General features: G+C 36.8%; 1 protein-coding gene across 26 annotated transcripts in view; it reads left to right on the top strand.

Moving 5' to 3' along the window:
• Nucleotides 1–24841, top strand: part of Ptprd (protein tyrosine phosphatase receptor type D) — a 634177-nt gene that overhangs the window by 478362 nt on the left and 130974 nt on the right. For 8 of the 26 annotated variants that reach the window (XM_090329963.1, XM_090329974.1, XM_090329968.1 and 5 more), the window contains 5 exons: nucleotides 2393–2510; nucleotides 4956–5543; nucleotides 6090–6190; nucleotides 7963–8222; nucleotides 20085–20175. In XM_090329963.1, coding sequence (XP_090186089.1) covers nucleotides 2393–2510; nucleotides 4956–5543; nucleotides 6090–6190; nucleotides 7963–8222; nucleotides 20085–20175 — 1158 coding nt within the window. The remainder of the gene's footprint in view (nucleotides 1–2392; nucleotides 2511–4955; nucleotides 5544–6089; nucleotides 6191–7962; nucleotides 8223–20084; nucleotides 20176–24841) is intronic. The other 18 variants (XM_090329984.1, XM_090329975.1, XM_090329985.1 and 15 more) reach the window with 3 other exon arrangements.

The following is a 24841-nucleotide window of genomic DNA, read 5'->3' as shown; positions in this document are numbered from 1 at the left end:
AGAAAGAAAGAAAGAAAGAAAGAAAGAAAGAAAGAAAGAAAGAAAGAAAGGAGGAAGGGAAGGAAGGAAGGAAGGAAGGAAGGAAGGAAGGAAGGAAGGAAGGAAGGAAGGAAGGAAGGAAGGAAGGAAGGAAGGAGAAAGAAAGAAAGAACGAAGGAAAGAACGAAGGAAGGAAGGAAGGAAGGAAGAAAGGAAGGAAGGAAGGAAGGAAGGAGAAAGAAAGAAAGAAAGAAAGAAAGAAAGAAAGAAAGAAAGAAAAGAAAAGAAAAGAAAAGATAGCCCAGAAGACAAAATGATCATAGCAGATAGATCTCTAGCTGAGACTACACGCGTGCCAAGGATTGCAACAGTCTCAAACAGTCTCAAGTCATATTCTTTAAGGAATCCATTAGAGACCAGGGTAAAATTAAGGAAATATGTGGCTTACCCCAATTTATGTATAGAAGACTTAAAGGAGGTTCAGAGTGTATAGAGTTCTTGCCACCTAATATATCAATAGAATTCTCTACAGACTTGTTGGGAGCCAGAGTGGAATCAAACTGTACCTTGACTTGCATCAGACGATGGCTTTATTGTCTTATTGCTTTCTGGCCCTATTCTATGTAAATGACCTGAGAATTACCATATGAATGTAACACCTGGAGGTTCCCTGGGAGAGGAGGAGGGAAGAAGGGGGAGTGGAAAATAAACGTGGCAGTCTCGGCAGTTTTTTGCCTGGACTGCGGACATCCCGGACCCAGTGTGTCTGTCTCTCTTCTATTTCTTGCTAGTCCTTGGCCCCGATTTCAGGAACCCCAATCTGCGAACCCTGGTTTGCTGCCGGTTGGCCCCGGCACAGACTCTTTTACCTGCTAAAGTGCCTTGCCTTTGGGATGTAATCTCATGGCACAGCCGAATGAGATTGTCACTTACCCATTAAAATTGTGAAAAGAGCCAGTCTCCCATAATTTGAAACACATTGTTTCCGTGCTCTCTGTCATGTAAGGGAAACCATTACAAGGTCTTCAAAATAAAATATTTTCCTTAAATAGTCCATTTATCTGACAGAACAGAAATATATAATAGCTCCTCAATACGGTGCCTGAAATGCTTCAGTTTCCATAATGAGGGTATTACTATTCCTTTGAGAAAGCACCTTGTCACAAACTGTCATATTTGTGATCAGATTTGACAACTGAATTCAAAGGAAAATTCTTACTAAGGAAAACTATATATAAATATATATATATGTATATATATGTATATATTACATGTAGTCCAATCTGCTAACTTAATACTTACTTATACCATACTTCCTTTAGACTGAGAAGATAGTGTCACTGAATATTTTCTAAAATATATACAAACTCAATTTGAAAATATAGATATGCAAACATAGGGAATAGTATATTTATTACTACTGGAAGGGGAGAGAGAATGAGAGAGAGAGAGAGAGAGAGAGTCTGTGTGTGTGTGTGTGTGTGTGTGTGTGTGTGTGTGTGTAGCTTTAAAGGAAATAGGAGAAAAGTCAATAAACAGAACTTTATCTAAAAGTTCTACGTAATCTCTAATTTGCTATATTTCAAAATGATTACCAGACCCTATCAAGTTTTGGCCTTTGTAAACAGAAAAGTAAGAAGCATGGTATATAATTTGTAATTGTATTTTTAAAATAGTGTTGATTCAATGCATGTCATTGACAGTATATGAGTAGTCCCATTATATTCTTGGTTTTATTTCCTGTTCTCTAAATTGCAGAAAAATATCTGTAATATCTGATTTAAAAATTCTAACTTGTAAAATTAATTAGTAATAAGTTTCAGGGGTCTTAAGAAAGTTTGTTAGCTCTCAGATAAGTGTGTCCAACAGTTCAACCAACCAGATGTCTAACTGCCTACCTGGTGAGAGATTAGCAGATGCCTGATCACCAGTCTGTCTCTGGGCTGGGCTGCTGTAGATGTATTTAAAGGGGTGTTGACACAAAATAGCAACTAACTTTACTAAGTTTCACTAGAGCCTGAAATAGTTCTAAGAGTTCACCTGATAAAAAGTTACCTTTATCACCCCTGTATATCCTAGTAATCCAAATTTCAGGTCCACTTGTCCTGAATTGCAAGTAGGGAGAGAGGCAGATTTAAATTCATGAGAAATGAATTTAAACTCATTGGAACTGGCTCCAGATTTTTCCCCCAAATGTTAAAACTGCTTTTTAGAATCTCTGAAGACCCCATTTCAATATTAACCTAAAAACAGGTACCCATGGCATGAACTCCAAGGCATGAAACTTCCACTGCTTGGCATGGCTTCAACGAATGTTCAAGCATGCACTGAATGAAACTGAAAAGCTTTGTTTGTCCACAGGTCATTTTTGTGGCATGTTTTAAATCCTTGTTTTGCTGTTATGCCATTTCAGGACATGATCATTTCTGGACTACAGCCTGAAACTTCATACTCTCTAACTGTCACAGCCTATACCACCAAAGGAGATGGTGCTCGAAGCAAGCCTAAACTGGTGTCCACCACTGGGGCAGGTAATTATAGCTGTGTAAATTTCTTTGAACATTAGTATTAACTTTCCAAGAGGTACAGGAGATTTCTGTCATTCTTTTCTTATGATAAAATGGGAGGAAATAGACTATGTCCAGATGTCATTATTTTTTTTTTAGTTAAAGAGAAAAAGAACTCAGAAAAAAATAAATAAAAGTATACACTTGTGAAAATTATTTGTTGAGCAGACATTTTTGTATACCTATGCATCTGGCATCACTCGGTTTTTTTTTTTATTCTTGCTTTCTAAAGAAGACAAATTCAAAGATCAAAAGATCAAAGAAGAAAAAAAGATTATCCAGGAGGCTAAATTATATAAAATTGTTCCTTTCTGAAGAACAAAGTCTTTTTCAATGTTCTTTAAAGTGAAATTGTTTAGCCACATTAGGAAAACCCAGTGTGAAGGAAAATCTAGCATTGTAAAGTGATAAATTAAGAGATAATTGCAATAGGATTTTTCTGCTATCTTTTCCTATGACAATCACCTATGGAACACTTAAGCTATGATTTGATTTACTTCTCATGAATTGCTTCTCATACCACTTTTTAGAATACACCTCTATGTAAAAGCATAAAACAGTGAACAGCTGTGATGTTGAGTACCCTCCTGGGTGCTTTTCTCACTGCCAAATTTGTCTAAATGTCATAAGATTTGCCTCGCTCTGGTCCTGCCACCTGGAACTGCCACAAGCAGCCAGATTACAGATAGCAAAATTTAGTCAAGATAGTCTTGTGGGTTATATTTTTTCTTCCTCCCTTTCCTTCTTCCCTTTCTTCCCTCCTTCCCCCCCTTTCCTTCCTCCCTTCCTTGTTCCCTCCAAGCCCTTCCTTCCTTCTGTGCAAATTTCTGCTTTGAACATTAGAAATAACTTTCCAAGAAGTACAATAGGCGTCTGTCATTCTTTTATTATGATAAAATGAGAGGGAACTCATCCTTCCCCTCCCTCCCTACCATCTTCCCTCCCTCCTTTTTTCCTGTTTCCTTCCCACCATTTCTTCCTTTGTTACTCCTGGAATAACAGAAAATGGTAGAACCGAGCAGATTCTGACTTCTAGAAAATGATCTGAACTCATGAACATATGGGCTCTTAAATCTACCTTTAAAAAATCAATAATTTCTGTACTTAGGGAAAAGAAGCTCCTGACCACAAAGTGCTTAAGACTGTGACAACTAATAATATTAGCTGAATAAAAATTTTTACATTAAGACTTTAAGTGCACCTCTTTTAATACATTTTTGCAGCAATTATGAGGGTGTCTTGATGTAATTTCCATTTAGTAGATGAAGAACTTTGTAAATATGTATGAATAGTAAAGTTTTAAAAAAAGTAAAAATGGGCCCAGGAGTTTGGCCTAGTGGTAGAATGCTTGCCTAGCATGCACAAAGACCCAGGTTTTATTCCTTGGTACCACATACATAGAAAAACGCTAGAAGTGGTTCTGTGGCTCAAGTGGTAAGCTCTAGCCTTGAGAAAGCCCAAGGACAGTGTTCAGGCCCTAAGTTCAAGCCAAGCCTGGCAAAACAAATAAATAAATAAATACATACATACAAATAGCTGGGCACTGCAGCTCACACCTGTAATCCTGCTACTCAGGAGGCTGAGATGTGAGGATCAAGGTTCAAAGCCAGCCCAGGCACAAAAACCTGAGACTTTTATCTCTATTTAACGTCTAGAAAATAGGAAGTGGGGCTTGCCCTCAAGGGTAGGGTGGTGGCCTTGAGCTGGAGAGCTCAGAGGAATGTCCAGGCTGAGTTCAATCCCCATGACCCACAAAAAAAAAAAATAGTACAAATTAGGTCCAAAGTAACTCAAAACAGCAGCAACATTATTTTTCAGCTATTTTGTTTTGAACATTCAAGCTACATGATATTATTGTTTTGGGCCATGGATTCAGAGAGAATTCGTCTAACAGAATTGCTTTGTCATGCAACTGACCTTGAACAGTTTTCTACTACTCTAGGCCTCATTTTCTTATTAGAGATGTGGTAATGATAATAACTAATTAGAGTACCATGTGAAGGTGAGGAATTTAAATCAAAGAAAATACAACAGGCAAGGTTCTTTGTAGTGCATGACATAAATACATATAACAAATAATTATCATAGTTTTTATTTCTACATCCTTGACTAATCTTTCCTTGAATGATTGTCTGTGATGGGCATGAACCTTATTCACAAAGGTTTAAAATTTCAGATCTTTTAAATTGCTATTTCAATGGTAATAACTTTTTGCTCCATTAGTGAATACTAGTATCCCAGCTACAGATAATGAAGTAAGTAGTGATATTTACACAACTGTATGTAGACCAAGCATTGTTTTCTTTGGAAGGTAATAATAAGGAAAAATGAGTAGATTCTCATTTGGCAGTGAATGAAACGTGTACATTCTTCCCGGTTGCTTTCACCACTCTGTCCTTTGTGCTCCAGTTCCAGGAAAACCCCGGCTTGTAATTAACCACACTCAGATGAATACGGCTCTCATTCAGTGGCACCCTCCCGTGGACACATTTGGACCCCTGCAGGGCTACCGTCTAAAGTTTGGCCGAAAAGATATGGAGCCACTCACTACTCTGGAGTTCTCAGAGAAAGAAGATCACTTTACAGCTACAGACATCCACAAGGGAGCATCATATGTCTTCAGGCTCTCAGCCAGAAATAAAGTGGGCTTTGGGGAGGAGATGGTGAAAGAAATTACTGTCCCAGAAGAAATACCAACTGGATTCCCTCAAAACCTGCATTCTGAAGGCACCACTTCAACCTCCGTCCAGTTATCTTGGCAGCCACCTGTCCTGGCAGAGCGAAATGGCATTATCACCAAGTATACTCTTCTCTATAGAGATATCAACCTCCCCCTTCTCCCAATGGAGCAACTTCTTGTTCCAGCTGACACTTCTATGACACTCACTGGCTTAAAACCCGATACCACATATGATGTAAAAGTACGTGCTCACACGAGCAAAGGGCCCGGGCCATATAGTCCCAGTGTCCAATTCAGGACACTGCCTGTGGATCAAGGTAGGATTTGTCTGCTTATGGCCTTTCTCCCTTAAAGGAATGTCAGTCTTTGGAAATCGGTATTTTTGAAGCTATAAATAACTGATCAGCCCATTCATATTAATAAGTTTCAGCAAAAACCAACAGGTAAAGTATGGAAAACTTAATATATTTTGGACACCTTAGATTTCAGTTATAGAAGGTCAAGCAAGTCTGGCTGACATCTCCCCAATGTCCTCAGGTAAGGCATACACAATAGAGATGACTGAGCGTTAGGGAAAGGAGAGAGCTTTATGAGAATGGGTATTAAAATGAGTGCTGTGAACAGGTAGGAAAGCCACACCTCCCTCCCTCTCTCTCTCTCTCTCTCTCTCTCTCTCTCTCTCTCTCTCTCTCTCTCTCTCTCTCTCTCTCTCTCTCTCTCTCCCACACACACACTTCTCTCTTGGTCTCTCTTCTCTCTGATGAAGTACACAGCATCTAGAGTAAGCCCCCGTGATATATGGTATAAAAAGACAGTCTGATGTCCTTAGGAATAGTTTAAATACACTGTTTTTCCTTTTCCAGCAGTGTTTGCAAAAAATTTTCATGTCAAAGCAGTCATGAAGACTTCTGTATTGCTGTCTTGGGAGATTCCAGAGAATTACAATTCTGCCATGCCTTTCAAAGTAAGTTCTTTTCTAATTTGTAAAATTTTACCAATAGAAGAGAATTGTGTTTGTTTCAAGCATGTATACACACAACCTGTACATGCGTACATGCATGTGTGTGCTGATTGTCCATATGGGGGCTGGATCTGTATAAGGATATGATTCAGAGAGAGACCACTAGTCTCGCATGTGTCCGGCTCAATTGCATTCCTGGGAACACACAGACTTCCTTTGGATACTTGTATCTGCAAATCTCATTTGAGACTTTCATAGGGAGATTGAGTTTGGTGCTTGGACAGCATAACCTTGCTTCTGTAAAGAAGGCAGGTAGAGACTGGGGAAGTTTTTTCACAGGTAGAGATTAGGAGGATCACTGTCCAAGAGGGTTAGAAAATATAAAACCTCTTCATAAAATAAGTCAAAAAGAGCTGAGGGCGTGACTCCAGTAGTATGACAATCTAGCAATTGTCAAGCTCATGTCTTCCAATCCTCTGTACTGTCAAGAAGAAAAAAAAATGGAGAGGAAATGATCATTTTTAATTTATTTTTAATTTTTACATTATTATCTTTAAGGAGTTCACAACGGGCCATTTAATAAAGCAGTTTACAAATACAGTATATCGTGATTTATGTCACCCCTTTCAGCGTTCTCACCCATCTCTCCCTGATCATCCTTTTCTTCAATCTTTTGACTGAATCCTTTGATTTTTGACTGCATTTTCTTACTTTTCTCTTCTTTGTTCATCTGTTTCTTCTTGATGCTATCCTACTCCTTTCGTGTACCAGCTTCCTAGTGTCTTATTTTGCCGAACTTTGATTTTTTTAAGGAATTATCCTCCTTAGAATCTTCCTCGAATTTATCATATTTTTAGCAAAGACATTGGTAGAAACCTGCAAAACCTGCATAACACTCATATTTAATTATGAGTTTAGAGGCTTCTACATAAAAAGGAATACATAAAGCCTTTAAATCTCTGGGCCTGACTTCACTTAACATAATATTTTTCCAAGTCTTTCCATTTCTTTACAAATTAGACAGCATAATTTTTTAGTGGTTGGGTAAAATTCCATGGGGAATTCATGCGGATTAGTGCTTCAATAAATATGGTTATGCTGGTGACTTTACTGTGCCTGGATTTATATTTTAGGAGTTTTTTGGAGTAGGATCTCAAATCTAGTGTTGACATTACTTATAGAGCATCTATATTTTGAAATTCCAATTTGAACATCTAAGTAGTATTTTGCTTTTCACCAGAGATTGAAATTTACATGAGTTTTATTTATTTATAATAGAATATTTGAACAGTTTTCAAAATTGATTCTTGGTTTAAATTCTTGACACTTTCTAAACTCTGCCTTACCATTGTAAACAAGAAAAACATATATGTGAAATCAGAAGTAGGAAGAGATGTTGGAAAGTGAAAACAGATTTACAACAATATTGAAATATTTAACAGGGAAAGCGATGTGTGTAATATGTTGAAATCTTAGAGCATTTCTGCACACATTCTATTCAGATTGCATTGAACTAGCAGGTCAAATATATAAAATATTATTGCACATTTCTTTGTGACATATTTTTGATAAATTTAGAAACATTGTATCCTAACAGTAAAAGTGACAAGAAAATTGAAGCAATCTCTGATATTATGAATAGTTCAGGGCTCAGGTTTTGCCACAAATTGACCTGAGATACATGTCCCAGAATTAAGTGAACCTTCATTTCCAAAAATAAACTTTTTTTCCCCTCTCACTCTGATAACCAAATTTTCTGGGTTGTGTGCCTATAGATTCTTTATGATGATGGGAAAATGGTAGAAGAAGTGGATGGGAGAGCCACACAGAAGTTAATTGTCAACCTGAAGCCTGAGAAATCCTATTCCTTTGTGCTAACAAATCGTGGAAACAGTGCCGGTGGTCTGCAGCATCGGGTAACTGCTAAGACTGCACCCAACGTTCTGCGTACCAAGCCTGCATTCATTGGAAAGACCAACTTGGATGGCATGATTACTGTGCAACTTCCTGAAGTCCCTGCAAATGAAAATATAAAGTAAGTTGATTGGAAGTTAAAGAATGAAGGAAAGAACCTGTGGGCAAAAAAAAAAAGTTACATCGCACTGTTACAATGGTTATATAAGAATATTGTGCTGAGTAGGAAGGCAAAGATGTGTCTGCAGAGGCTCACATTCTTGCTGCCTGGGTGCTATTGTGTGGTCTGGTGTTGGTTACAGAAAATTGCATTAAGTTAATATGGATCTCTTTTATTACAAGAGCATATACTTGTTGCTTACAGGGAGATAGACAAGTAGAGTATGGTCCCTACTGCAGAGCTGTTTATGGCATAGTATATGAAAGAGGTGCAGTTGATTCATATTTGGAAAGTTAATGTTATAGCTAAGCTGAAATCTTATAAACTACTGCAAGATTAAAGTAAAATTTGTAAAATGACATACTCCAAAACAAGATATGACAGGTGTGCTTTGTTCATTATGCAGCCATTAGAATTTTAAAAAGCTGACTTGCTGAAATGTACTAAGGATAAGTACTATAGTAGACTGTGTTAAACCACACATGGTTACTGTCCTCATCACCTTGGCCCTGGTGATGTCAAGAAATGTCAATGGTAGAGCCAGGAAATTTCTGATCATAATCTTGAAGGACATATGGAAAGCTGAAGAAAAAAAAGAGCAAGAATGTTATATGCAAAGGAAACTGTCTATGCACACATTTGTTTATAAATGCAGCAAGTGGTGCTATTAGCCTAAAACCAACTACTTGGGCAAGATAAAAGGAAGATAGCGATCAGACCAGAGTCACATCTTGCTCTGAGGTTGGAACTGTTTTCTAGGCAGCAGAAATCCACTAAATATCTAATGCATGAAAGTGGCCCCATATCAATTGTATAATACCAACGTTTTATATGCGCTATTTTAGGTACTAACATAGAGTAAATGGTAAAAAAAGTTCTAGGAAAAAACAAAAGTTGTTGACTGTTGAATTTTGACAAATATGATTTTGACAAAATGCTAGTAAACATAAGTAGCAGAATTAACCAGGTAAGGTGATATAAACCTGTAATTTCAGCAATAATTGGAAGCATAAAAGTAAGTCAGTTAGGGCTGGGGGGTGGGGGAATGAAAAATACAGCTGGAGGTGCTGTGGTGCCAGCATAACAAATATGAGGTGCTGAATCAAAACAACCAGTTACTACCAAAAATTGAAAAGAATCACCACATCTGCAAAATAAAGGAGATGAATGGGAAAATCAAGTGTTACAAAATAAACATATAAATTAAAATTGTAAATGGAGAACAAGTTAAGAATATGTAATAAATGTGACTACTTTATCTTTAACCAGAATCAATCCTTTCTGGACAAACTTTCAGTTAATGTTTATTTGATTGAAAAATGACAGCTGATGTCAACCCAAGAACAGAATTTCCAGAAGTGATTATTAAAATAAACTCATTGAGATTATGTTTCCATTTTTGACAGCTTTTGATTCTCAGAGTATTAAAAATATGAATGGATTAAATATCAGTAAAATTTTATCCCAACAAAACATAGTATACAAGAAACTTTATAATTATCCCTTTATTATGTGCAGTTTTCTTGGTACTGACAGGCAAAACATCTCTAGGCTTTGTTCAGTCCAGCTTATTGAAATACATAATTGACAGGTAAAAAGATATGCATATTTAATATATAGATCTTGACTTGTTTTGTTCTAAGTATTTACTTATGAAACCATCATAACAACCATTCAGCCATTGATATATCAATTTTTTTTTCTTTTGCCAGAAAGACCTGGGCACTTTCTTTGAGTTTTCTCAAGGTTAGCAATGTGCCACTTGAGCCACAGCACCACTTCCAGCTTTTTCTGTTTATGTGATACATAGAAAAAAGCCAGAAGTAGTAGAGCTCTAGCTTTGAGAAAGTCCAAGGACAGTGCTCAGGACTGGCAGAAAAAAAAAATAACAAGAAGTTTCTAGACTCTGAGTGGGAAGAAGATAATTCTTCAGAGAGAGAACATAGTCAGAGAATAGTGCTTGTTCTTTGTATATGGTTACTGATCTGTTCACACTTTTCAATCACTAGCCAAAAAACCACACAGACATACACTTCAAAGCAATGAAAGGAGAAAGAAATTACACACATTCTAAATCTGATCAGAGATCAGAGAGTAATGGGGTTGGAAGTCAGCCCAGGGGGTAGTGAGGGTGGGGAATCTTCACTGCTTCATCAACTAACTTAGGAGCAAAAAAATCCAGGGAGGGGGTATGGCTCAAGTGGTAGGGTAACAGCCATAAACAAGAAAGCCCAGCAAACACAAGCTCCCAAGTTCTTGAACTGGCAAAAAAGGAAAGAAAAAGAAAGGGAACTCTTTTATTTAAAAATGATTAACAGAAATATGAATTTATACTAATAAATATAAATATAAAATATATTTATTTTAATTAACAAAAAGTGTTACATATTTCTTCTTAAAGAAACACTGGTATAAAGTTACCCTCTCCTAGGTTGACATAGTGAGATAGCCAAACATTATGGGAAACTTTTGAGCCAAGTCATATCATTTGCAGTAGTTAGCAGGTTTAAGAAATTGAAAACACTATAGCTTTTTGCTCAATAGTTTATGAAAGAAGGAAAGAAGGAAATGGAATTTATTCTGTAACTATGGAAAAGTAACTTTGCTTATTTGTATCAACATTATCTGGAAAACAATATTTCCTATTTGTTCCTATTCATTTTCTGGAATAATAAAATTTGGGTTCTGTAGACTATTTTGTTTATCAATAGAAGCCTGCTTTTTTCATTACCAGCCAACTTAATTGTGCAGTCTTAATTCCCAGCTCTGGTAGCTCAGCACAAGAGAAGACAACAGTTTCATATACATTTATTTAAATCACATCTCCTGTACCATTCTACCTCATTTGATCTTTATGCTCTCTTGTATATAGAAGCAAAGGAGTTTCTCCTAATGATGAAATTTCTTCAGAAAGTCCCTCAAAAAAATACATTGCAGTACCATGCAATTTTATTGCTTATACTTAATTTTTTGTTTTTTGTTTTTTATTTTTTGCCAGTCCTGGTCTAGAGCTCAGGGCCTGAGCACTGCCCTTGGGTTTTCTCAAGGCTAGAGACCGACCACTTGAGCCACAGCACCATTTCCAGCTTTTTTCTATGTATATGGTACCAAGGAATTGAACCCAGGTCTTCGGGCATGCTAGGCAAGCATTATACTGCTAGGCCTGCTTCAAATTAATTTTTATAATAGATTTTTAAAATAGATTTTGGAGCCAGAATGTCCATAAAAAGGTGTAGCACTGGACTGGGAGTTTAGCCTAGTGGTATGAGTGCTAGCCTAGCATGCACAAAGACCCGGGTTAAATTCTTCGGTGTCACATACATAGAAAAAAGCCAGAAGTGGTGCTGTGGCTCAAGTGGTAGAGCTCTAGCCTTGAGGAAACCCAAGGACAATGCTCAGGCCCTGAGCTCAAGCCCCAAGACTCCCAAGACTGGCAGAAAAAAGTGTAGCATTGCCACCATTATTTGTTGTTGTTGTTGATTTTGAATTTAAGTTTATTGTGAGAGTGATATATAGAGAGGCTACGGTTATACTCATAAGGTAGTGAGTATATTACTTCCTAACATTGTTACCCTTTCCCATGTTTTCTTCCCACTTTCCCTCCCCGTATCCACTCCCAAGTTATAAAGTTCATTTCAAACATATCGTCCTCTGAATATCGCTGTTTTGTCCTTTCTCCATTCTTGAGAGCTGAGTGGTCATGACCAAGGGAACTTCTGAAACTTTATTAAACAGACTTTTACTCTAGGAGGTTACAAAAAAATTTAAAAAGTTACACATATTATACTTAGAGAAACAGCAAACAGAAGATACCAAATGTAAACTAATTTTATCACCATTTTCTGCTTAGGAAAAGTAGAAATGGATGCGTTATAAAATTTAGCATTTCTTGTACTAATCTGACTTTTAAGCTATTTTTTCTTTGTTCTTAAAAATAGTTGTGCAAGGATAGCTTGAAGTATGACTAGAATATTTTTGTAGCACAGTTCAGAGTTTAGTGAAGAATATTCATCATGTTTGTTAGTTCAGATAGGGAAATCTGACAATTGAGTGAAGATAATAGAAGACTTTGCCATAAGCATTATGATAAACCTGTGATAGAGGACAAGTCTTCTTCCCATCCATAGGTGAGCAAAATGAGATTCAGTGATGCTAAGTATACTTGGCCACAATAATATAGTTGACATCAGTAATAGTTAATTCTAGAGGTAGCAATAGTGCAATCCAGACTTTGTACACATACAACTGATCAGCTGATATCACTCTCAAAACACAATCTTCCTCATCTCATTGCCAAGGAAGTTAAAAGTGGGACTAATTAGCTTCAGCACAAAACCTCAGAGATGGGAAAGAAAGATCCGAATCTAAGCTTTCTGACTTCAGATCTCACATTCTAAACTACAACTTTGCCTATGTGACCATAGATTTATTAGTTAATCCAAGACATTTTTCCATATATTTTTATTGCAATGAATAGAAGGGTTACATTATATTCACCAGATAGAAGGTGCGTTACTTCACATTGATACGCCTTCTCATGTTTTTGTCTCCATTTCTTTCCCCTCACCCTGCCCCTCATCTTGTTTTCCCCCTTTCCCTATCCTATTTCAAATAACCAGATAAACATATATACAATATAGCAGATAAGAAGGTAAAAGGCTGTAACAATATGAGATGACCAAGGGACAGCAAAGAGATGAGAAATAACATAGTACAGTAAAGACAACAATCACTCATTATATGACTTTTGTTTCTATATTATATGGCTTTTGTTTCATGTAGCATCATCCTATATGGCCTTATTTTTTTTGCTCTATTGTAAATCGCTGCTAGGAGAGCCCAAGATTTCTACTGATTATGACAAATGAGGGAAACTATTGAGCCTATATTCCTTTGAATCTGGCTTACTTCACTTAATATGATTTTTTTTCTAAGTCTTTCCGTTTCCTTACAAATGTGGCGATGTCATTCTTTCTGACAGTAGCATAGAATTCTATTGTGTATAAATACCACATCTTGTTGATCAACTGAGGGGCATCTGGGTTAATCCAAGACACTTTTTAGGGCACTTACTAACCAGCTATAAACTTCTAGGAGGTAGGTATAACAAGGTACTTTGCTTGCTTTAGCATGTAGTGTCTAGACCCACAATCATAAACAAGAGCATGAAAATTGATATGAGGGGTCAATGAAGGAATAGGCTGATATAACAAATTAGGGGAGACTTACAGAGGTTCCCCAATGCTCAATATTATCATTCTTTCATTTTATAAATGAGGAAAATGAGGCATGGAGCAACTTAGTTACTTACCTCACAACTCACAGCGAAAAAAGGCTCAAAGCTTTGATTTATACATGGAAACAGGAGAGATCGTTCAACCTTCTGTCATTTTTTATCATGAATTAATTTGACTTAAATAATAGATACCCAGATGACTATGGCAAAAAATATAAAAAATTATGCAAGAATTGACATTCATTTATTGACCTCCCAGATAAATAATGAGTATGAGTATGCTAAGACAGACTAATACGGAAAGCCTAGATGAATTTGAACTGGGACTGCTACAAAGACCAGAGCTTGCATTCTCATAGAATTATATGAATCTAGGCCCCTTGATGATAGCATCTTAAATGAAATTAGCAAAACTTTACTTAATATAATTAAAATTCTGAAGGTTAGATTTAACTTGCCTAATTAAATCTAACATACTGGGAAAACGCTGCTTAATTTATAAGTAGTCACGGGTTTTCCAGATATATTGATTCTGAGATTGTTTATTTTTCTGTTAATTTCATAGTTAAAGTGTTTGCTACAAAAAAGTTATCGAACTCCAAACATAGAAACAAGGTAAAATATAGAGACTAGTAGTAGCCATATGTAAAGGAAGCATCAAAAGTAACTTATTTTTCATTTCTACTCTTTTCCCTCAGTTTATATTATTTGTTGGATATGAACTTGTTGGGCATATATTAACTCCCCAATTTCCCTGCTCTTACCTGAATCACCTTGATGTCCTGTGAGATTAAAATGAGATTTACAAAGTTAAATGGTAAAAGGGGGGAAAAATTTGTAAAGAAGGATGTTTGTAAACTCTATTTGGGCAATTCCATCGCTGTTTTGGAAAGAACACACATAATTTGATGAGATTAGTAAAACAGTGTCCCTGAGGGAAACCATCCAACCCACTTCTACTGCTCACAATGCACATAGCTCAGTGGCAAAATAGCAACCAAGCACATTTTGAGGGTGGGGGCGAGGAATGGAGGGACTGAGGGAAGAGGCGAGGGAAGAAAGGAAGGAAGAACACATATATATTATATACAATGTATACACACATAAATATCATCTTACTAATCAAACATTCATTAAGTAATACAATAAAATTTAGTTCTTGAGACCATAAAATAGGGGTCATTTATCTAGTCACAAAAACTGGAGATATGTAAGCCAGATGTGGTGGCTCATGACTGTAATCTTAGCTACTGAGGAGGCTGAATTCTGAGGATCAAGGTTCAAAGCCAGACCGAGCACAAAAGTACCTGGGACTCATATCTCTAACCTCTAGAAAATGGGGAAGTTTGGCATGGCTCCAGAGTAGGGTGATAGTCTTGAGTTGTAGAGCTCAGGGACAATGCCCAGGCCCAGGGGTAGTGCAGTAGCCTTAAGCTGAAGAGGTCAGGGACAGTGCCCTGTCCAAATTTAAGCCCTGTGACCCACAAAAAAAATGGATTTGTGCAATTTTAGAATCTAGTAAGTAAGTTAGTGTTTGGGAGCCACTGGAGGTTCAAGTTAGATGGGCTAAAATGACCAAGGATATGATAACAGAATGGATTGAGATCCATTGAAGACAATGAATGCAGGTCAGGATATAGTTGGTGTGGTCAGATGGACTGAGGCAAGATCCTGCTGTGACTTGTAATAACTCTTGGCCTTTTTATCCTAAGAGACAGGAGACTCCGTTGAAATGTCTTAACAAGTAGAAATGGCACAATCAGTTTTGTATTGTGAAGTAATAATTTCAGAAACTAGACAAGAAAAGGCTATAGGCATAGGGGAGAGAAAGATAGGAGACTATTGTCCAGATAGGAAGAAATTGAATGAGGCCTGGGAATGGGTCTCAGATAGAGACCAGAGACAAGTGAATGTCCTAGGGATAGATTTTGGAAGTTAGCACTTGGAGACAGACTGGGTGAGAGGGAGGAAGGGAGTAAAAGCAGATTGTCAGTGACAATATCTAGGGCTCTGGCCCATGTGCTATAAGCCATATGGCACAATATTAGAGCACAATTTATTTTGAAAGACTTTCTAATTTTTCATGAAGTATGGTATGTGGTGTTGCAGAAATGGATACATAAAATTTTAGTCCTTGGAATTCAAAAGAGCGGTATAGGCTGAAGTTATAAATTCGTAAACTATTTTCTCATAACCTATGCCAAGAGTTAGAATGAAAGCTCCTAGGTGGGGAAAAAGAGAAGTCCTGTATCATTCCTTGGAGGAACTCTCATTTCATGCAGGGTAGCAGATAGCAATGAATTCTGTTAAGAAAATTCAGTTCTTTGTACAAGGGGTAAAGAAAACAAGAATGATGGACTGTGACTATTTCATATAATCTTACTAGCAAGGCAAAGTTTGGCTAAGGGACACAGTAAAGGAAGGATCACAAAATTTCTTTCTTTGTAATATAATTTAGGTCTTGGAAATCCCTGGTGACTGTAGTGAGATGAACCCAGAAGGCCTGAACACAAAGGTCTACTAATATGTGAGTGAAAGCAAAGGAAAAAATGAAAGAGAGAACATACATTCCCTAAAGATTTCTAGCAGCAAGGGGTAGTAGAGAAGAGATCAGGACCTCTCATGAAGGGTGTGGCTTGCTTTTGTTGCTGTTGTTCTGTTTTGTCTCAGTTTTGAGGCTCGAATCCAGGGCCTAGGCTCTGTCCTTGAGCTTTTTTGCATCAAATTTAGTGCTCTACCACTTGAGCCAGAGCTCCATTTCTCTCTCTCTTTCGGTGTGTGTGTGTGTGTGTGTGTGTGTGTGTGTGTGTGTGTGTGTGTGTGTGTGTGTGTGCACGTGGTTAATTGGAGATAAGCATCTCATGGACTTTCCTGCCCAGGCTGGCTTCACAATGCAATCCTCATTTTTTAGCCTTCTCAGTAAATAGGATTACAACTCAGAGCTATCAGAACCCAGCATTGTTTTACTTTGTTTAAATGGCAAAGTTGTATATGTTGAAAGCTAATGGGTAGGATCCAGAGAGGAAAAAGAAGTTAAGAAATACAAAAGAAAAAGAGGTATATGTTGCCTAGTAAACTTGGAAAGAAGAAAAGCAGGCGAAAGGAAGAAGGGGAGAAGACCAGTATAATAAATAGCCACCCCATAAAGCCAGCACTGTTACTTTATCAAAAGTTAAGATCAGAGCGTATATGAAAGACTAAATAGGATTCTAGCTGGGTTATCAGATGAGAGAAATTTCATCTGCATGTGTTTTCTCTGAAAATAAGCCACAGAACATCATCTTTTGGGGCAATGACATGGATGGTTTCCTGAAAGTTTTCACTCTACAAAAGAATATATGAAAATGTCATTATAAAAATAAACACTGAAGCACTAGGTCACGAGTGAGGTCATAGTAAGATGACCAGATTTATTTGCATTTGAAAAATCATAAGAATGTGACCATTGTTCTTCTTTTTCATTATTTCTCAAGCAATATTTGGATCCTTGAGCTCAGGTTATATAGGCAGCATGGATTTCAGCTACTCAAATGCAAAACATAGGCTTTGGGTAAGAACAGATGAACAATGTTTGACACATAAGCATTGCTGTGAATGTTAAAATTCCTTAGGATGATGGAAAATTTGGGGAGAAAGGATAAGTTTGAAAAACGTTCTCTCTCTATGTCACATAAACAGAGAGGGAGAGGTAGAGAGAGGCAGAGAGAGAGAGAGAGAGAGAGAGAGAGAGAGAGAGAGAGAGAGAGAGAGAGAGAGAGAGAGAGAGAGAGGAGAGAGAGAGAGAGAGAGAGAGAGAGAGAGAGAGAGAGAGAGAGAGAGAGAGAGAGAGAGAGAGAGAGGATAAATATTTTCAAGGGATGCTGCAAAGCTTAGTACCTGGGAATAACCCAACAGAGATAAGTATTATGATGTATATGAAATTCAAAACAGAGGGCACTTGTTTTGTTTCATGGCAAGGGGAATGCCTGCAAGAAGTTCGGTCAATAAGGAAACTTCAGGCGCTGAGGGTGTTCTTGGGCATACACAAAGGGATGAATAGGTACTTTATGTGAAGGTTGCGAGTGGAGGGATAAGTTAGATTGCAGATAAAGCAAAGGTGAGAGTTTAGAAAGCCTTGGTTGCAGTAGCAGTGTTATGTGGACTCAGAAATAGGCAAGGTTTTCTATAATAGAAAATGCCAAAATGCCAATGCCTCCTTGGCTTTGAATATACCAGAATTGCTTTGAAGCAAGTCCCACTCTAAATGTCATAGGAAAAATGCTCTAGCAATCAGTAAAAAGAAAACATTATAGCTATCTGGTCATACTGATTATTAATTGCTGTGGAGATGCCTGCCTGTTCAATTCTTATCCCAGCCACCAGTAAAATGATTAGGTAAGGAGTGCTGCAGAAGACAGAATGGATTCTTTTTTCATATACAAGAATGACAATTCAATGTATGAAAGCAGAGAAAAATTAATAGAGTTCATTAGCTCAATGTTGATTTATAAGATTCTGCAGGAGGACAATGAGAGGTATCATTACTTTAAGAGAAGAGAAGCCTTGCTGACTTTGTGCAATGAGTATGAAAAACAAAAGGCTCCTTGACAAGTGTGTTTATCAAGTACATCGGCAGTGTTATTTTGTACGCTCAGTTGCAGTCTGTCATTCTTCTCCATGCTCATTTAAGCTGATGGACTTGTTTGACAAATCTTTCAGGTGGTAGGAGGATGGGAAGGGGAGGCAACCTACTGTGCACCATAAAATAAAAGATACTGGCCTTTCTCACACACTCTGCATCTTGCTTCTCCACATCCTCCTGGATCATCATGATCATTTTTGCAGTAAAGAAAATGAATGGGGCCGGGAGTTTGGCCTAGTGGTTAAAGTGCCTGCCTAGCATGCACGAAGACCTGGGTTTGATTCCTTGGTACCACATACATAGAAAAAAGCCGGAAGTGGTGCTGAGGCTCAAGTGGTAGAGCTCTAGCCTTGAGAAAGTCCAAGGACAGTGCTCAGGCCCTGAGTTCAAGCGCAGGACTGGAAAAAAAAAAAAAAGAAAATGAATGGATAGGAGAAAGGCTTCTGAACGTCTGTTGATCAGTTGCTAAGGACACAAGGGTGTAATTGTCTAGTGTGTCTTGAATTCTCAATTAAGGTGGGGAGCTACAAAAAAAAAAAAAGTTCTTTTACCTGCAGCTCAGGGAATTTCATCCATCCTAATGAAAAAGATACCTCAGCTTTATGTCTCCTGCCCTGATAATCTCCTGATCTCCAACCTAAATCACACACTTTACATGTTAACCACCAGGCTACACACACTTGCTAAGCACTTTGAGTACACTCTTGAGAATTTTTCTTCCAAGCAACAGCTGAATATTGACTTTCACCTTTCATAATACACATTTGACAAATAAGGATATTCAATAAGTAGCCTGATAATCTTCCAGCATATCCATAGCAGATCCCCAATTCTAGACAAGGCATATTTTTCAAGTTCTCTAGAAAAGGATGGCCTAGAAAATATAATGAGACACACATGGTAATGTTCAATTTTCTAGTAGAAATATAAGAAACAAACAGGTGAAATTAATTCTGATTACATTGGATTTAACCCAATATGTTCCAAATGTTATTTCAATATATTTACACTGTTGTAAAAATGTTACTGGGATAGTTTACATTCTTTTTTTCAACTTTTTAACATTGATTATTTTACTTAGAAACATGCATCAATTCTGGACACAGTATATTTCAAATTGGATGGCTTTTTCTCCGGATCTTACAGACTTAATAGTCCATACCTTGGTTGTCCTTGAAGGACTCTCCTGTAGTAGACCAAAGTGGATTAGGCATTTTTTATATAATTAATATCAAGACTGATGTGAGTGACTTATAATTTAGTAGATGAACATAAGGACTTATTTACATTTGTTTCTTCCTGTGAAACTTGTCTTAAATACATTGGTTTCTTCCTGTGAAACTATATTGAGATGTACGTCTTCTTGAAGACATCAGGTAGAAACCCTATGAAAATCTCTGAAGTACTTACCTTAAGCTTTGCAATGTTGTACATGAAAAACAAAAAGGAGTATTTAAATCTTCCTTAACAGTCCTGAAAGTGTGCATGACTTTTTTCTTAATGCAAATAAAAGTATTTTGGATTTTATATATAAATAATGCATGATTATTGGAACCAAGAAAAATTGTGTTATATATTTCCTTTCTACAATCTCTCTTATAAGTGAACACCATAGAAACTATGTGGCTCAGCAGCTTGAGGTGGTAGATTTCAATATCCTGGCCTTGTATGCATCCAGCACCAGGATTCTAACAAACTGTTCCTGTTTCTGTTTATGATACCTCATAAAGAGCAGCCAACCGTGGCGAAATTACCATATGAGATCATTGAAGTCACACAGAAATGTAGGCTCATGTTGTTTCTAAAATTGAACAAACAGGTGGTTATTTGTCATTGATGTAAGAAAGAACGCCATATCTATAATTTGCCTTCAGTCCCCATCGCTGGGCTGTGGAAGATTTAAGGCCATGTCCATTTTGTCTCCCCTCTGAACTAACCTTATTTGTATGTATCTATTCCTGTGCAGAGGATACTACATAATAATTGTGCCTTTGAAGAAATCTCGTGGGAAATTTATCAAGCCATGGGAAAGTCCTGATGAAATGGAATTAGATGAGGTAAATGCATCTTTGTTGGCTGGGTCTTTCATTAGTTGTTTGGTTTATTAACTAGTCTCTCCTTCCTCTGGCTGCTTTTCAGCCGCTAATCTGAGTGCCGGCTTGCTCACATTGGAGTAGTTGGATGGCTCTGTGGGGCTTTGAACCTATTATACTCTAGGGATGTCAGCAAAGATCCTTTAAGGCTTTAAATGACACGTAACTGTAATAAAACTTACAACTTAACTAATCTTTGTTGGCTTTACTATTTTCCTACTTTCCTTTGTAAAGCATTTTGTACAATTGCAAAAGGCAAAATAGAATGTCAACAGGAATGCTAAATATCAGCAAATGTGTCTTATTCTGCATTCTCTAGGATTTTTGTAATCAGAAGTACTTGAGATGAGCGGAAGTGGCACACAACTTTAACCCTCAGTTCTCAGGAGGCTAAGACCGGGGGATCTCAGTTTGAAGCTAACACAGGCAGAAAATACTGAGAGAATCCTATCTCTAACTAGCTAACAACAACAACAAGAAAAGGTGGAAGTAGAGATGTGGTTCAAATGGGAGAATGCTAGCTTTGATCAATAAAAAGTCAGGGAGAGTTCTCAGGCACTGACTTTAAGCTCTGGGAATGGCATCCTCCAAAAAGTGCATTTAACTGCTAAAAAGAACTAAATGTTAATAAAATGCCAAAAATGTAAACAATTTATCAAATGATACTAAATGATATGATTTTTATTTTTAAAATCTTACCATACTTGATGCATTTTTAAATTTTTACTTTGAACAAAAAGGATATTTGTCTTGTTTTGAAAGTTAACACATAAGGAGGAAGAAAACTGAATTACTGCATACTTTAAGTTAGTTATGAAACTAACTAATGATTCACTTTATGAAGCCAGGGTTCAGAGGGCCACAACAAACACATGGTTGGAATTCACATTCAAGTATACAGGACATATTTTGTTATTTTAATAAAACATTGTTTTTAGTAACTTCATAAGTCCATTTTGGGGGAAATAAAGGCGCTTATTCTATTGGATTTGTTCACCGAAGTCACATGCAATAGCACAACTTTCTTTTTCTAGTATATCTATCTTAAGCTAGTGCAAAGATATGAAGGAAAGTAAGCATTATTAATAGCTGATATGTATTTGAAATATGTCTTGCAAAAATATCTGCTCTGATTTCAAAACAAAAAAAGCACTACTAGCATCACTGGAAGGTGTATTTTATCTCTGGAAGGGTGATTCATCACCAGCCACTTCACTTATCCGAATTATATTTGGTTAAGTTAAGAAAGTGAGATGAGTTCAAGGTTAGGCCTATGCTAATATGTCATTACTGAGTGATTACTTGATTACTGGAGGAGTATAAAATGACTCTTCAGCAATGTTGTCCAGTAATTCAGATGTATTATTTATCTACTAATAATAAAGGAATAAAATCATAATTCTGTGATACTGAAGAACTCTTACTCCTTCACTTGAAAATTCAAAACTACAAGCTGATTAATTTTTGTAAGGATTTTGAAGCCAGACATGATTTAACTTGCAACTGACTAATCAGTTAATCCTGGGATTGTCTTTACTGTTTTAATCAGCTCTTTAGCTGAATCTTGCAATTGGTACCATGCCATTTTAAGGGGAATTAGATTTAAAATGCAAGGGTGACTGGTAGAATACGAATATTTCTACCTGTTAAAAATACGTTTTCAAGGCTATGAGATCCAAGGCAAAGACGACATCAAATACCTTTAAATGATAAGCTTTCTTTGGAAGTGAAGCCATTCAATAGTAAGTGCTAGGAAGTGATTCTCTTTTATAGCCAGGTTTTTAACCTCCAAAATGAGCGGCAATGGTAATGGATTAAAGTACAGGGCTATGTGACATTGAACTTTCTTGCAATTAAATTCTCCAGGTCAGTGCAGCTGATTCCCATAACAAAGGGTCATTTTAATCATCCTGCAAGTTTTGTGGTGCATTAATCTGTATAATAGCTTGATAAGGAATATTTTATTAATTCAAAAATTTTGGGTCAGGATGGGCTGTTTCCCACTTTTCTTACTGATATAATTGAGACCACATTGTAGAATTAATGGTGGAAGAAATAAGATATGCATTGACTGGAAAATGAAAATTATTTCTGATAAAGAACCAAAGCCCTTTCTATATCTTTTGGGATTACTTCCAATACATCTTGTAACTATTGTGGGGAGAACAAAGGAAAGTAGACTAGGACCGCTCTTTATGCTTACTCATAAGACAGGATTTTTTTTTCATACCATGGATAATAAAATTATTGTGGTAATTTTATCTATTGCTTAGTACTGCCATGTTTGACAAAGCAGTGTTCATCTCTTAAATGTATTTGACCAAGTAAGTTTACAGAAAGGCCTACAATTCAAATTGTGGGAACCATATCATTTCATAGAATGATAGCCTAAAGGAATTTCTACATGTGGTCTCATATCTAGAGTCCATAAAAAATTGCAAGGGGCTTTCTAAACAGAGTTATTCTCCAAATTTCTTCTGACCTCATTTATTCTTTGTCTGGGGATGCTTTCCACATGATAAATTCATGGACTGGAACTGCTCTACTCAAGGTCAAACTAGGCAGAACAAGCATTGATAATTGAGATGAATTTGGGCCAGAACAACTCCCAAAATGTTCATCATATTTAATCCAGGTCACATAATGTATCAACCAGCTTTGTGTTTCACTGTACATCAAAGGTTTGTCATAAAATAACATATTCACTGGTGATTGTAACTTTGGTGCATTGGATAAATTGAGTGCTATTTTAAATTATATTACACAAAGCTTCCTATAGAGATTAGAGCAACTTCAGGTGAAGGGTCAGGTTCCATGTTTGACCCTAATGGATGACTGCACTTGTCTTAAGGAAAGAACAACAAAACACTCAAATAGTTTATAACTTGTAGTCTACAAAGCAAACCATAGGAAAAGGAATGCTAGGAAATGACAGTGATCTGGATGGATTATGACAGCTGCCTACCTATGAAATATGAATAAATTCGAAGGTAGGGTTTGATCAGTGAAGTAGAAGAGGAGGCACAGCCACATAAACAACTGATGGTAAATGTTTTTGATTAACTAACTTGAAAATGCTATTCAGCTCATCTGTGGTTCATTTCTCCTCAAAGTAAGGGACTGCCATCATTTTCTACATACCAACAATAACTGTTTTAATGGCTTCTTAAGTATAATATTACATTAACTATTTAACATCAGAAGTGTTTTTAACTAACATGTTATTGGCCGGGAGTTTGGCCTAGTGGTTGAGTGCTTGCCTAGCACAAAGACCCAAGTTTGATTCCTCAGTACCATATACAAAGAAAAAGCCAGAATTGGTGCTGTAGCTCAAGTGGTAGAGCTCTAGCCTTGAAAAAAAACCCACAGACAATGCCTAGACTCTTAGCCAAAGCCCAGGACTGGCAAAAAAATAACATGTTATGAGAATCTAAGGACAGAATCTAGCACATTTGTCTGTGTTAGTGAAAGAAAGGGCACAAATATACATGTCTATCTATAGACTGAGTTGAAATAGTTGAGATTGTCAGAACTGTAACATACATTACAGTATATTTGTGTATTTGGTGCAACTATTAAGTAAAAATAAAACTGAAAATATCTGTTCTATTTTATTTCACTCACTGATTCAATCATTATGATTTTCTTTTGTGCCTCAGTTTCCTTATTTAGGAATGTTTGTGCTTTACCTTCATGTGATTATTGTGAAGTCTAAACAAGCTAATGAATATTTACCCTTTATAGAACAGCACCTGACACCTAGTAATGTCTCAATAAGTGTCTCTTATACCACCCTCACCTTCACTATTATAAATAAACATATATTTATAACAAAATTTAAAGATTGGGCAACATTTCTATCCTTTTTCTTTACTGGCTAATCAGTACATTTTGAAGACCTACCCAGGTAGATCATCAGATGGTCCTAATTAGTATAATTAATAAAGTCTCCTCTGCCATAATCTACAGCATACATGACATGTCGTATTTCATGTGATTTTAACTGCATCAGTGATGTCAAATTTCACAGAAAAGTTTTGAATATTTTCAGTTACGTATTATTGACACACAACATGGACACAACTTATCTATAGAACCTAGAAACAGTTGTCTACATTATTCAAGCATAACTTGAAACTCACATATCCAGTGGCTACTAGAAGCATCAGTGTTTGTCATAGAGAAGGTCTACAGCCATCTTCATCACAGAAGTTTGGCCTTGGTTGTCACATTTTACTAAACAGATACCACTACTTTCATATCTACTTGTCAGTTTACGAAAGAAGGGCAGTAAATAGCACCACTATCTTTCCATAAGGACTTTATGTTTGCTTATCAAAGTGAACAAAGAGTTTGCACTCAGATGCACAGACTTTCTCCTGATTTGCCCTCAGACACACAGTCTTTTCTACCCAGATGTTGAGCCAAATGAAAATTCTAAGAAGCTGCTTAAAGTTTGCTAGTTATCTCACATGACATTCCAGACTGATAGTCCTTTTCCCAATTAAAGTCTAGGTAATGGGAAAATATGAGGATAAATTTCACATTGTCATAAAATCAACTGTTATTTGTACCCTTTTCTCCAAATAAGAGTAGAGTTCAACTATCTAAACGTATGTCCTACATGTTT

Source organism: Megascapheus bottae, chromosome 3 (assembly GCF_031878675.1).
Source record: "Megascapheus bottae isolate mThoBot1 chromosome 3, mThoBot2.hap1, whole genome shotgun sequence".
Classification (NCBI taxonomy): domain Eukaryota; kingdom Metazoa; phylum Chordata; class Mammalia; order Rodentia; family Geomyidae; genus Megascapheus; species Megascapheus bottae.
The sequence above is the reverse complement of the archived record's forward strand: the minus strand, read 5'-3'. Positions and strand labels throughout refer to the sequence as shown.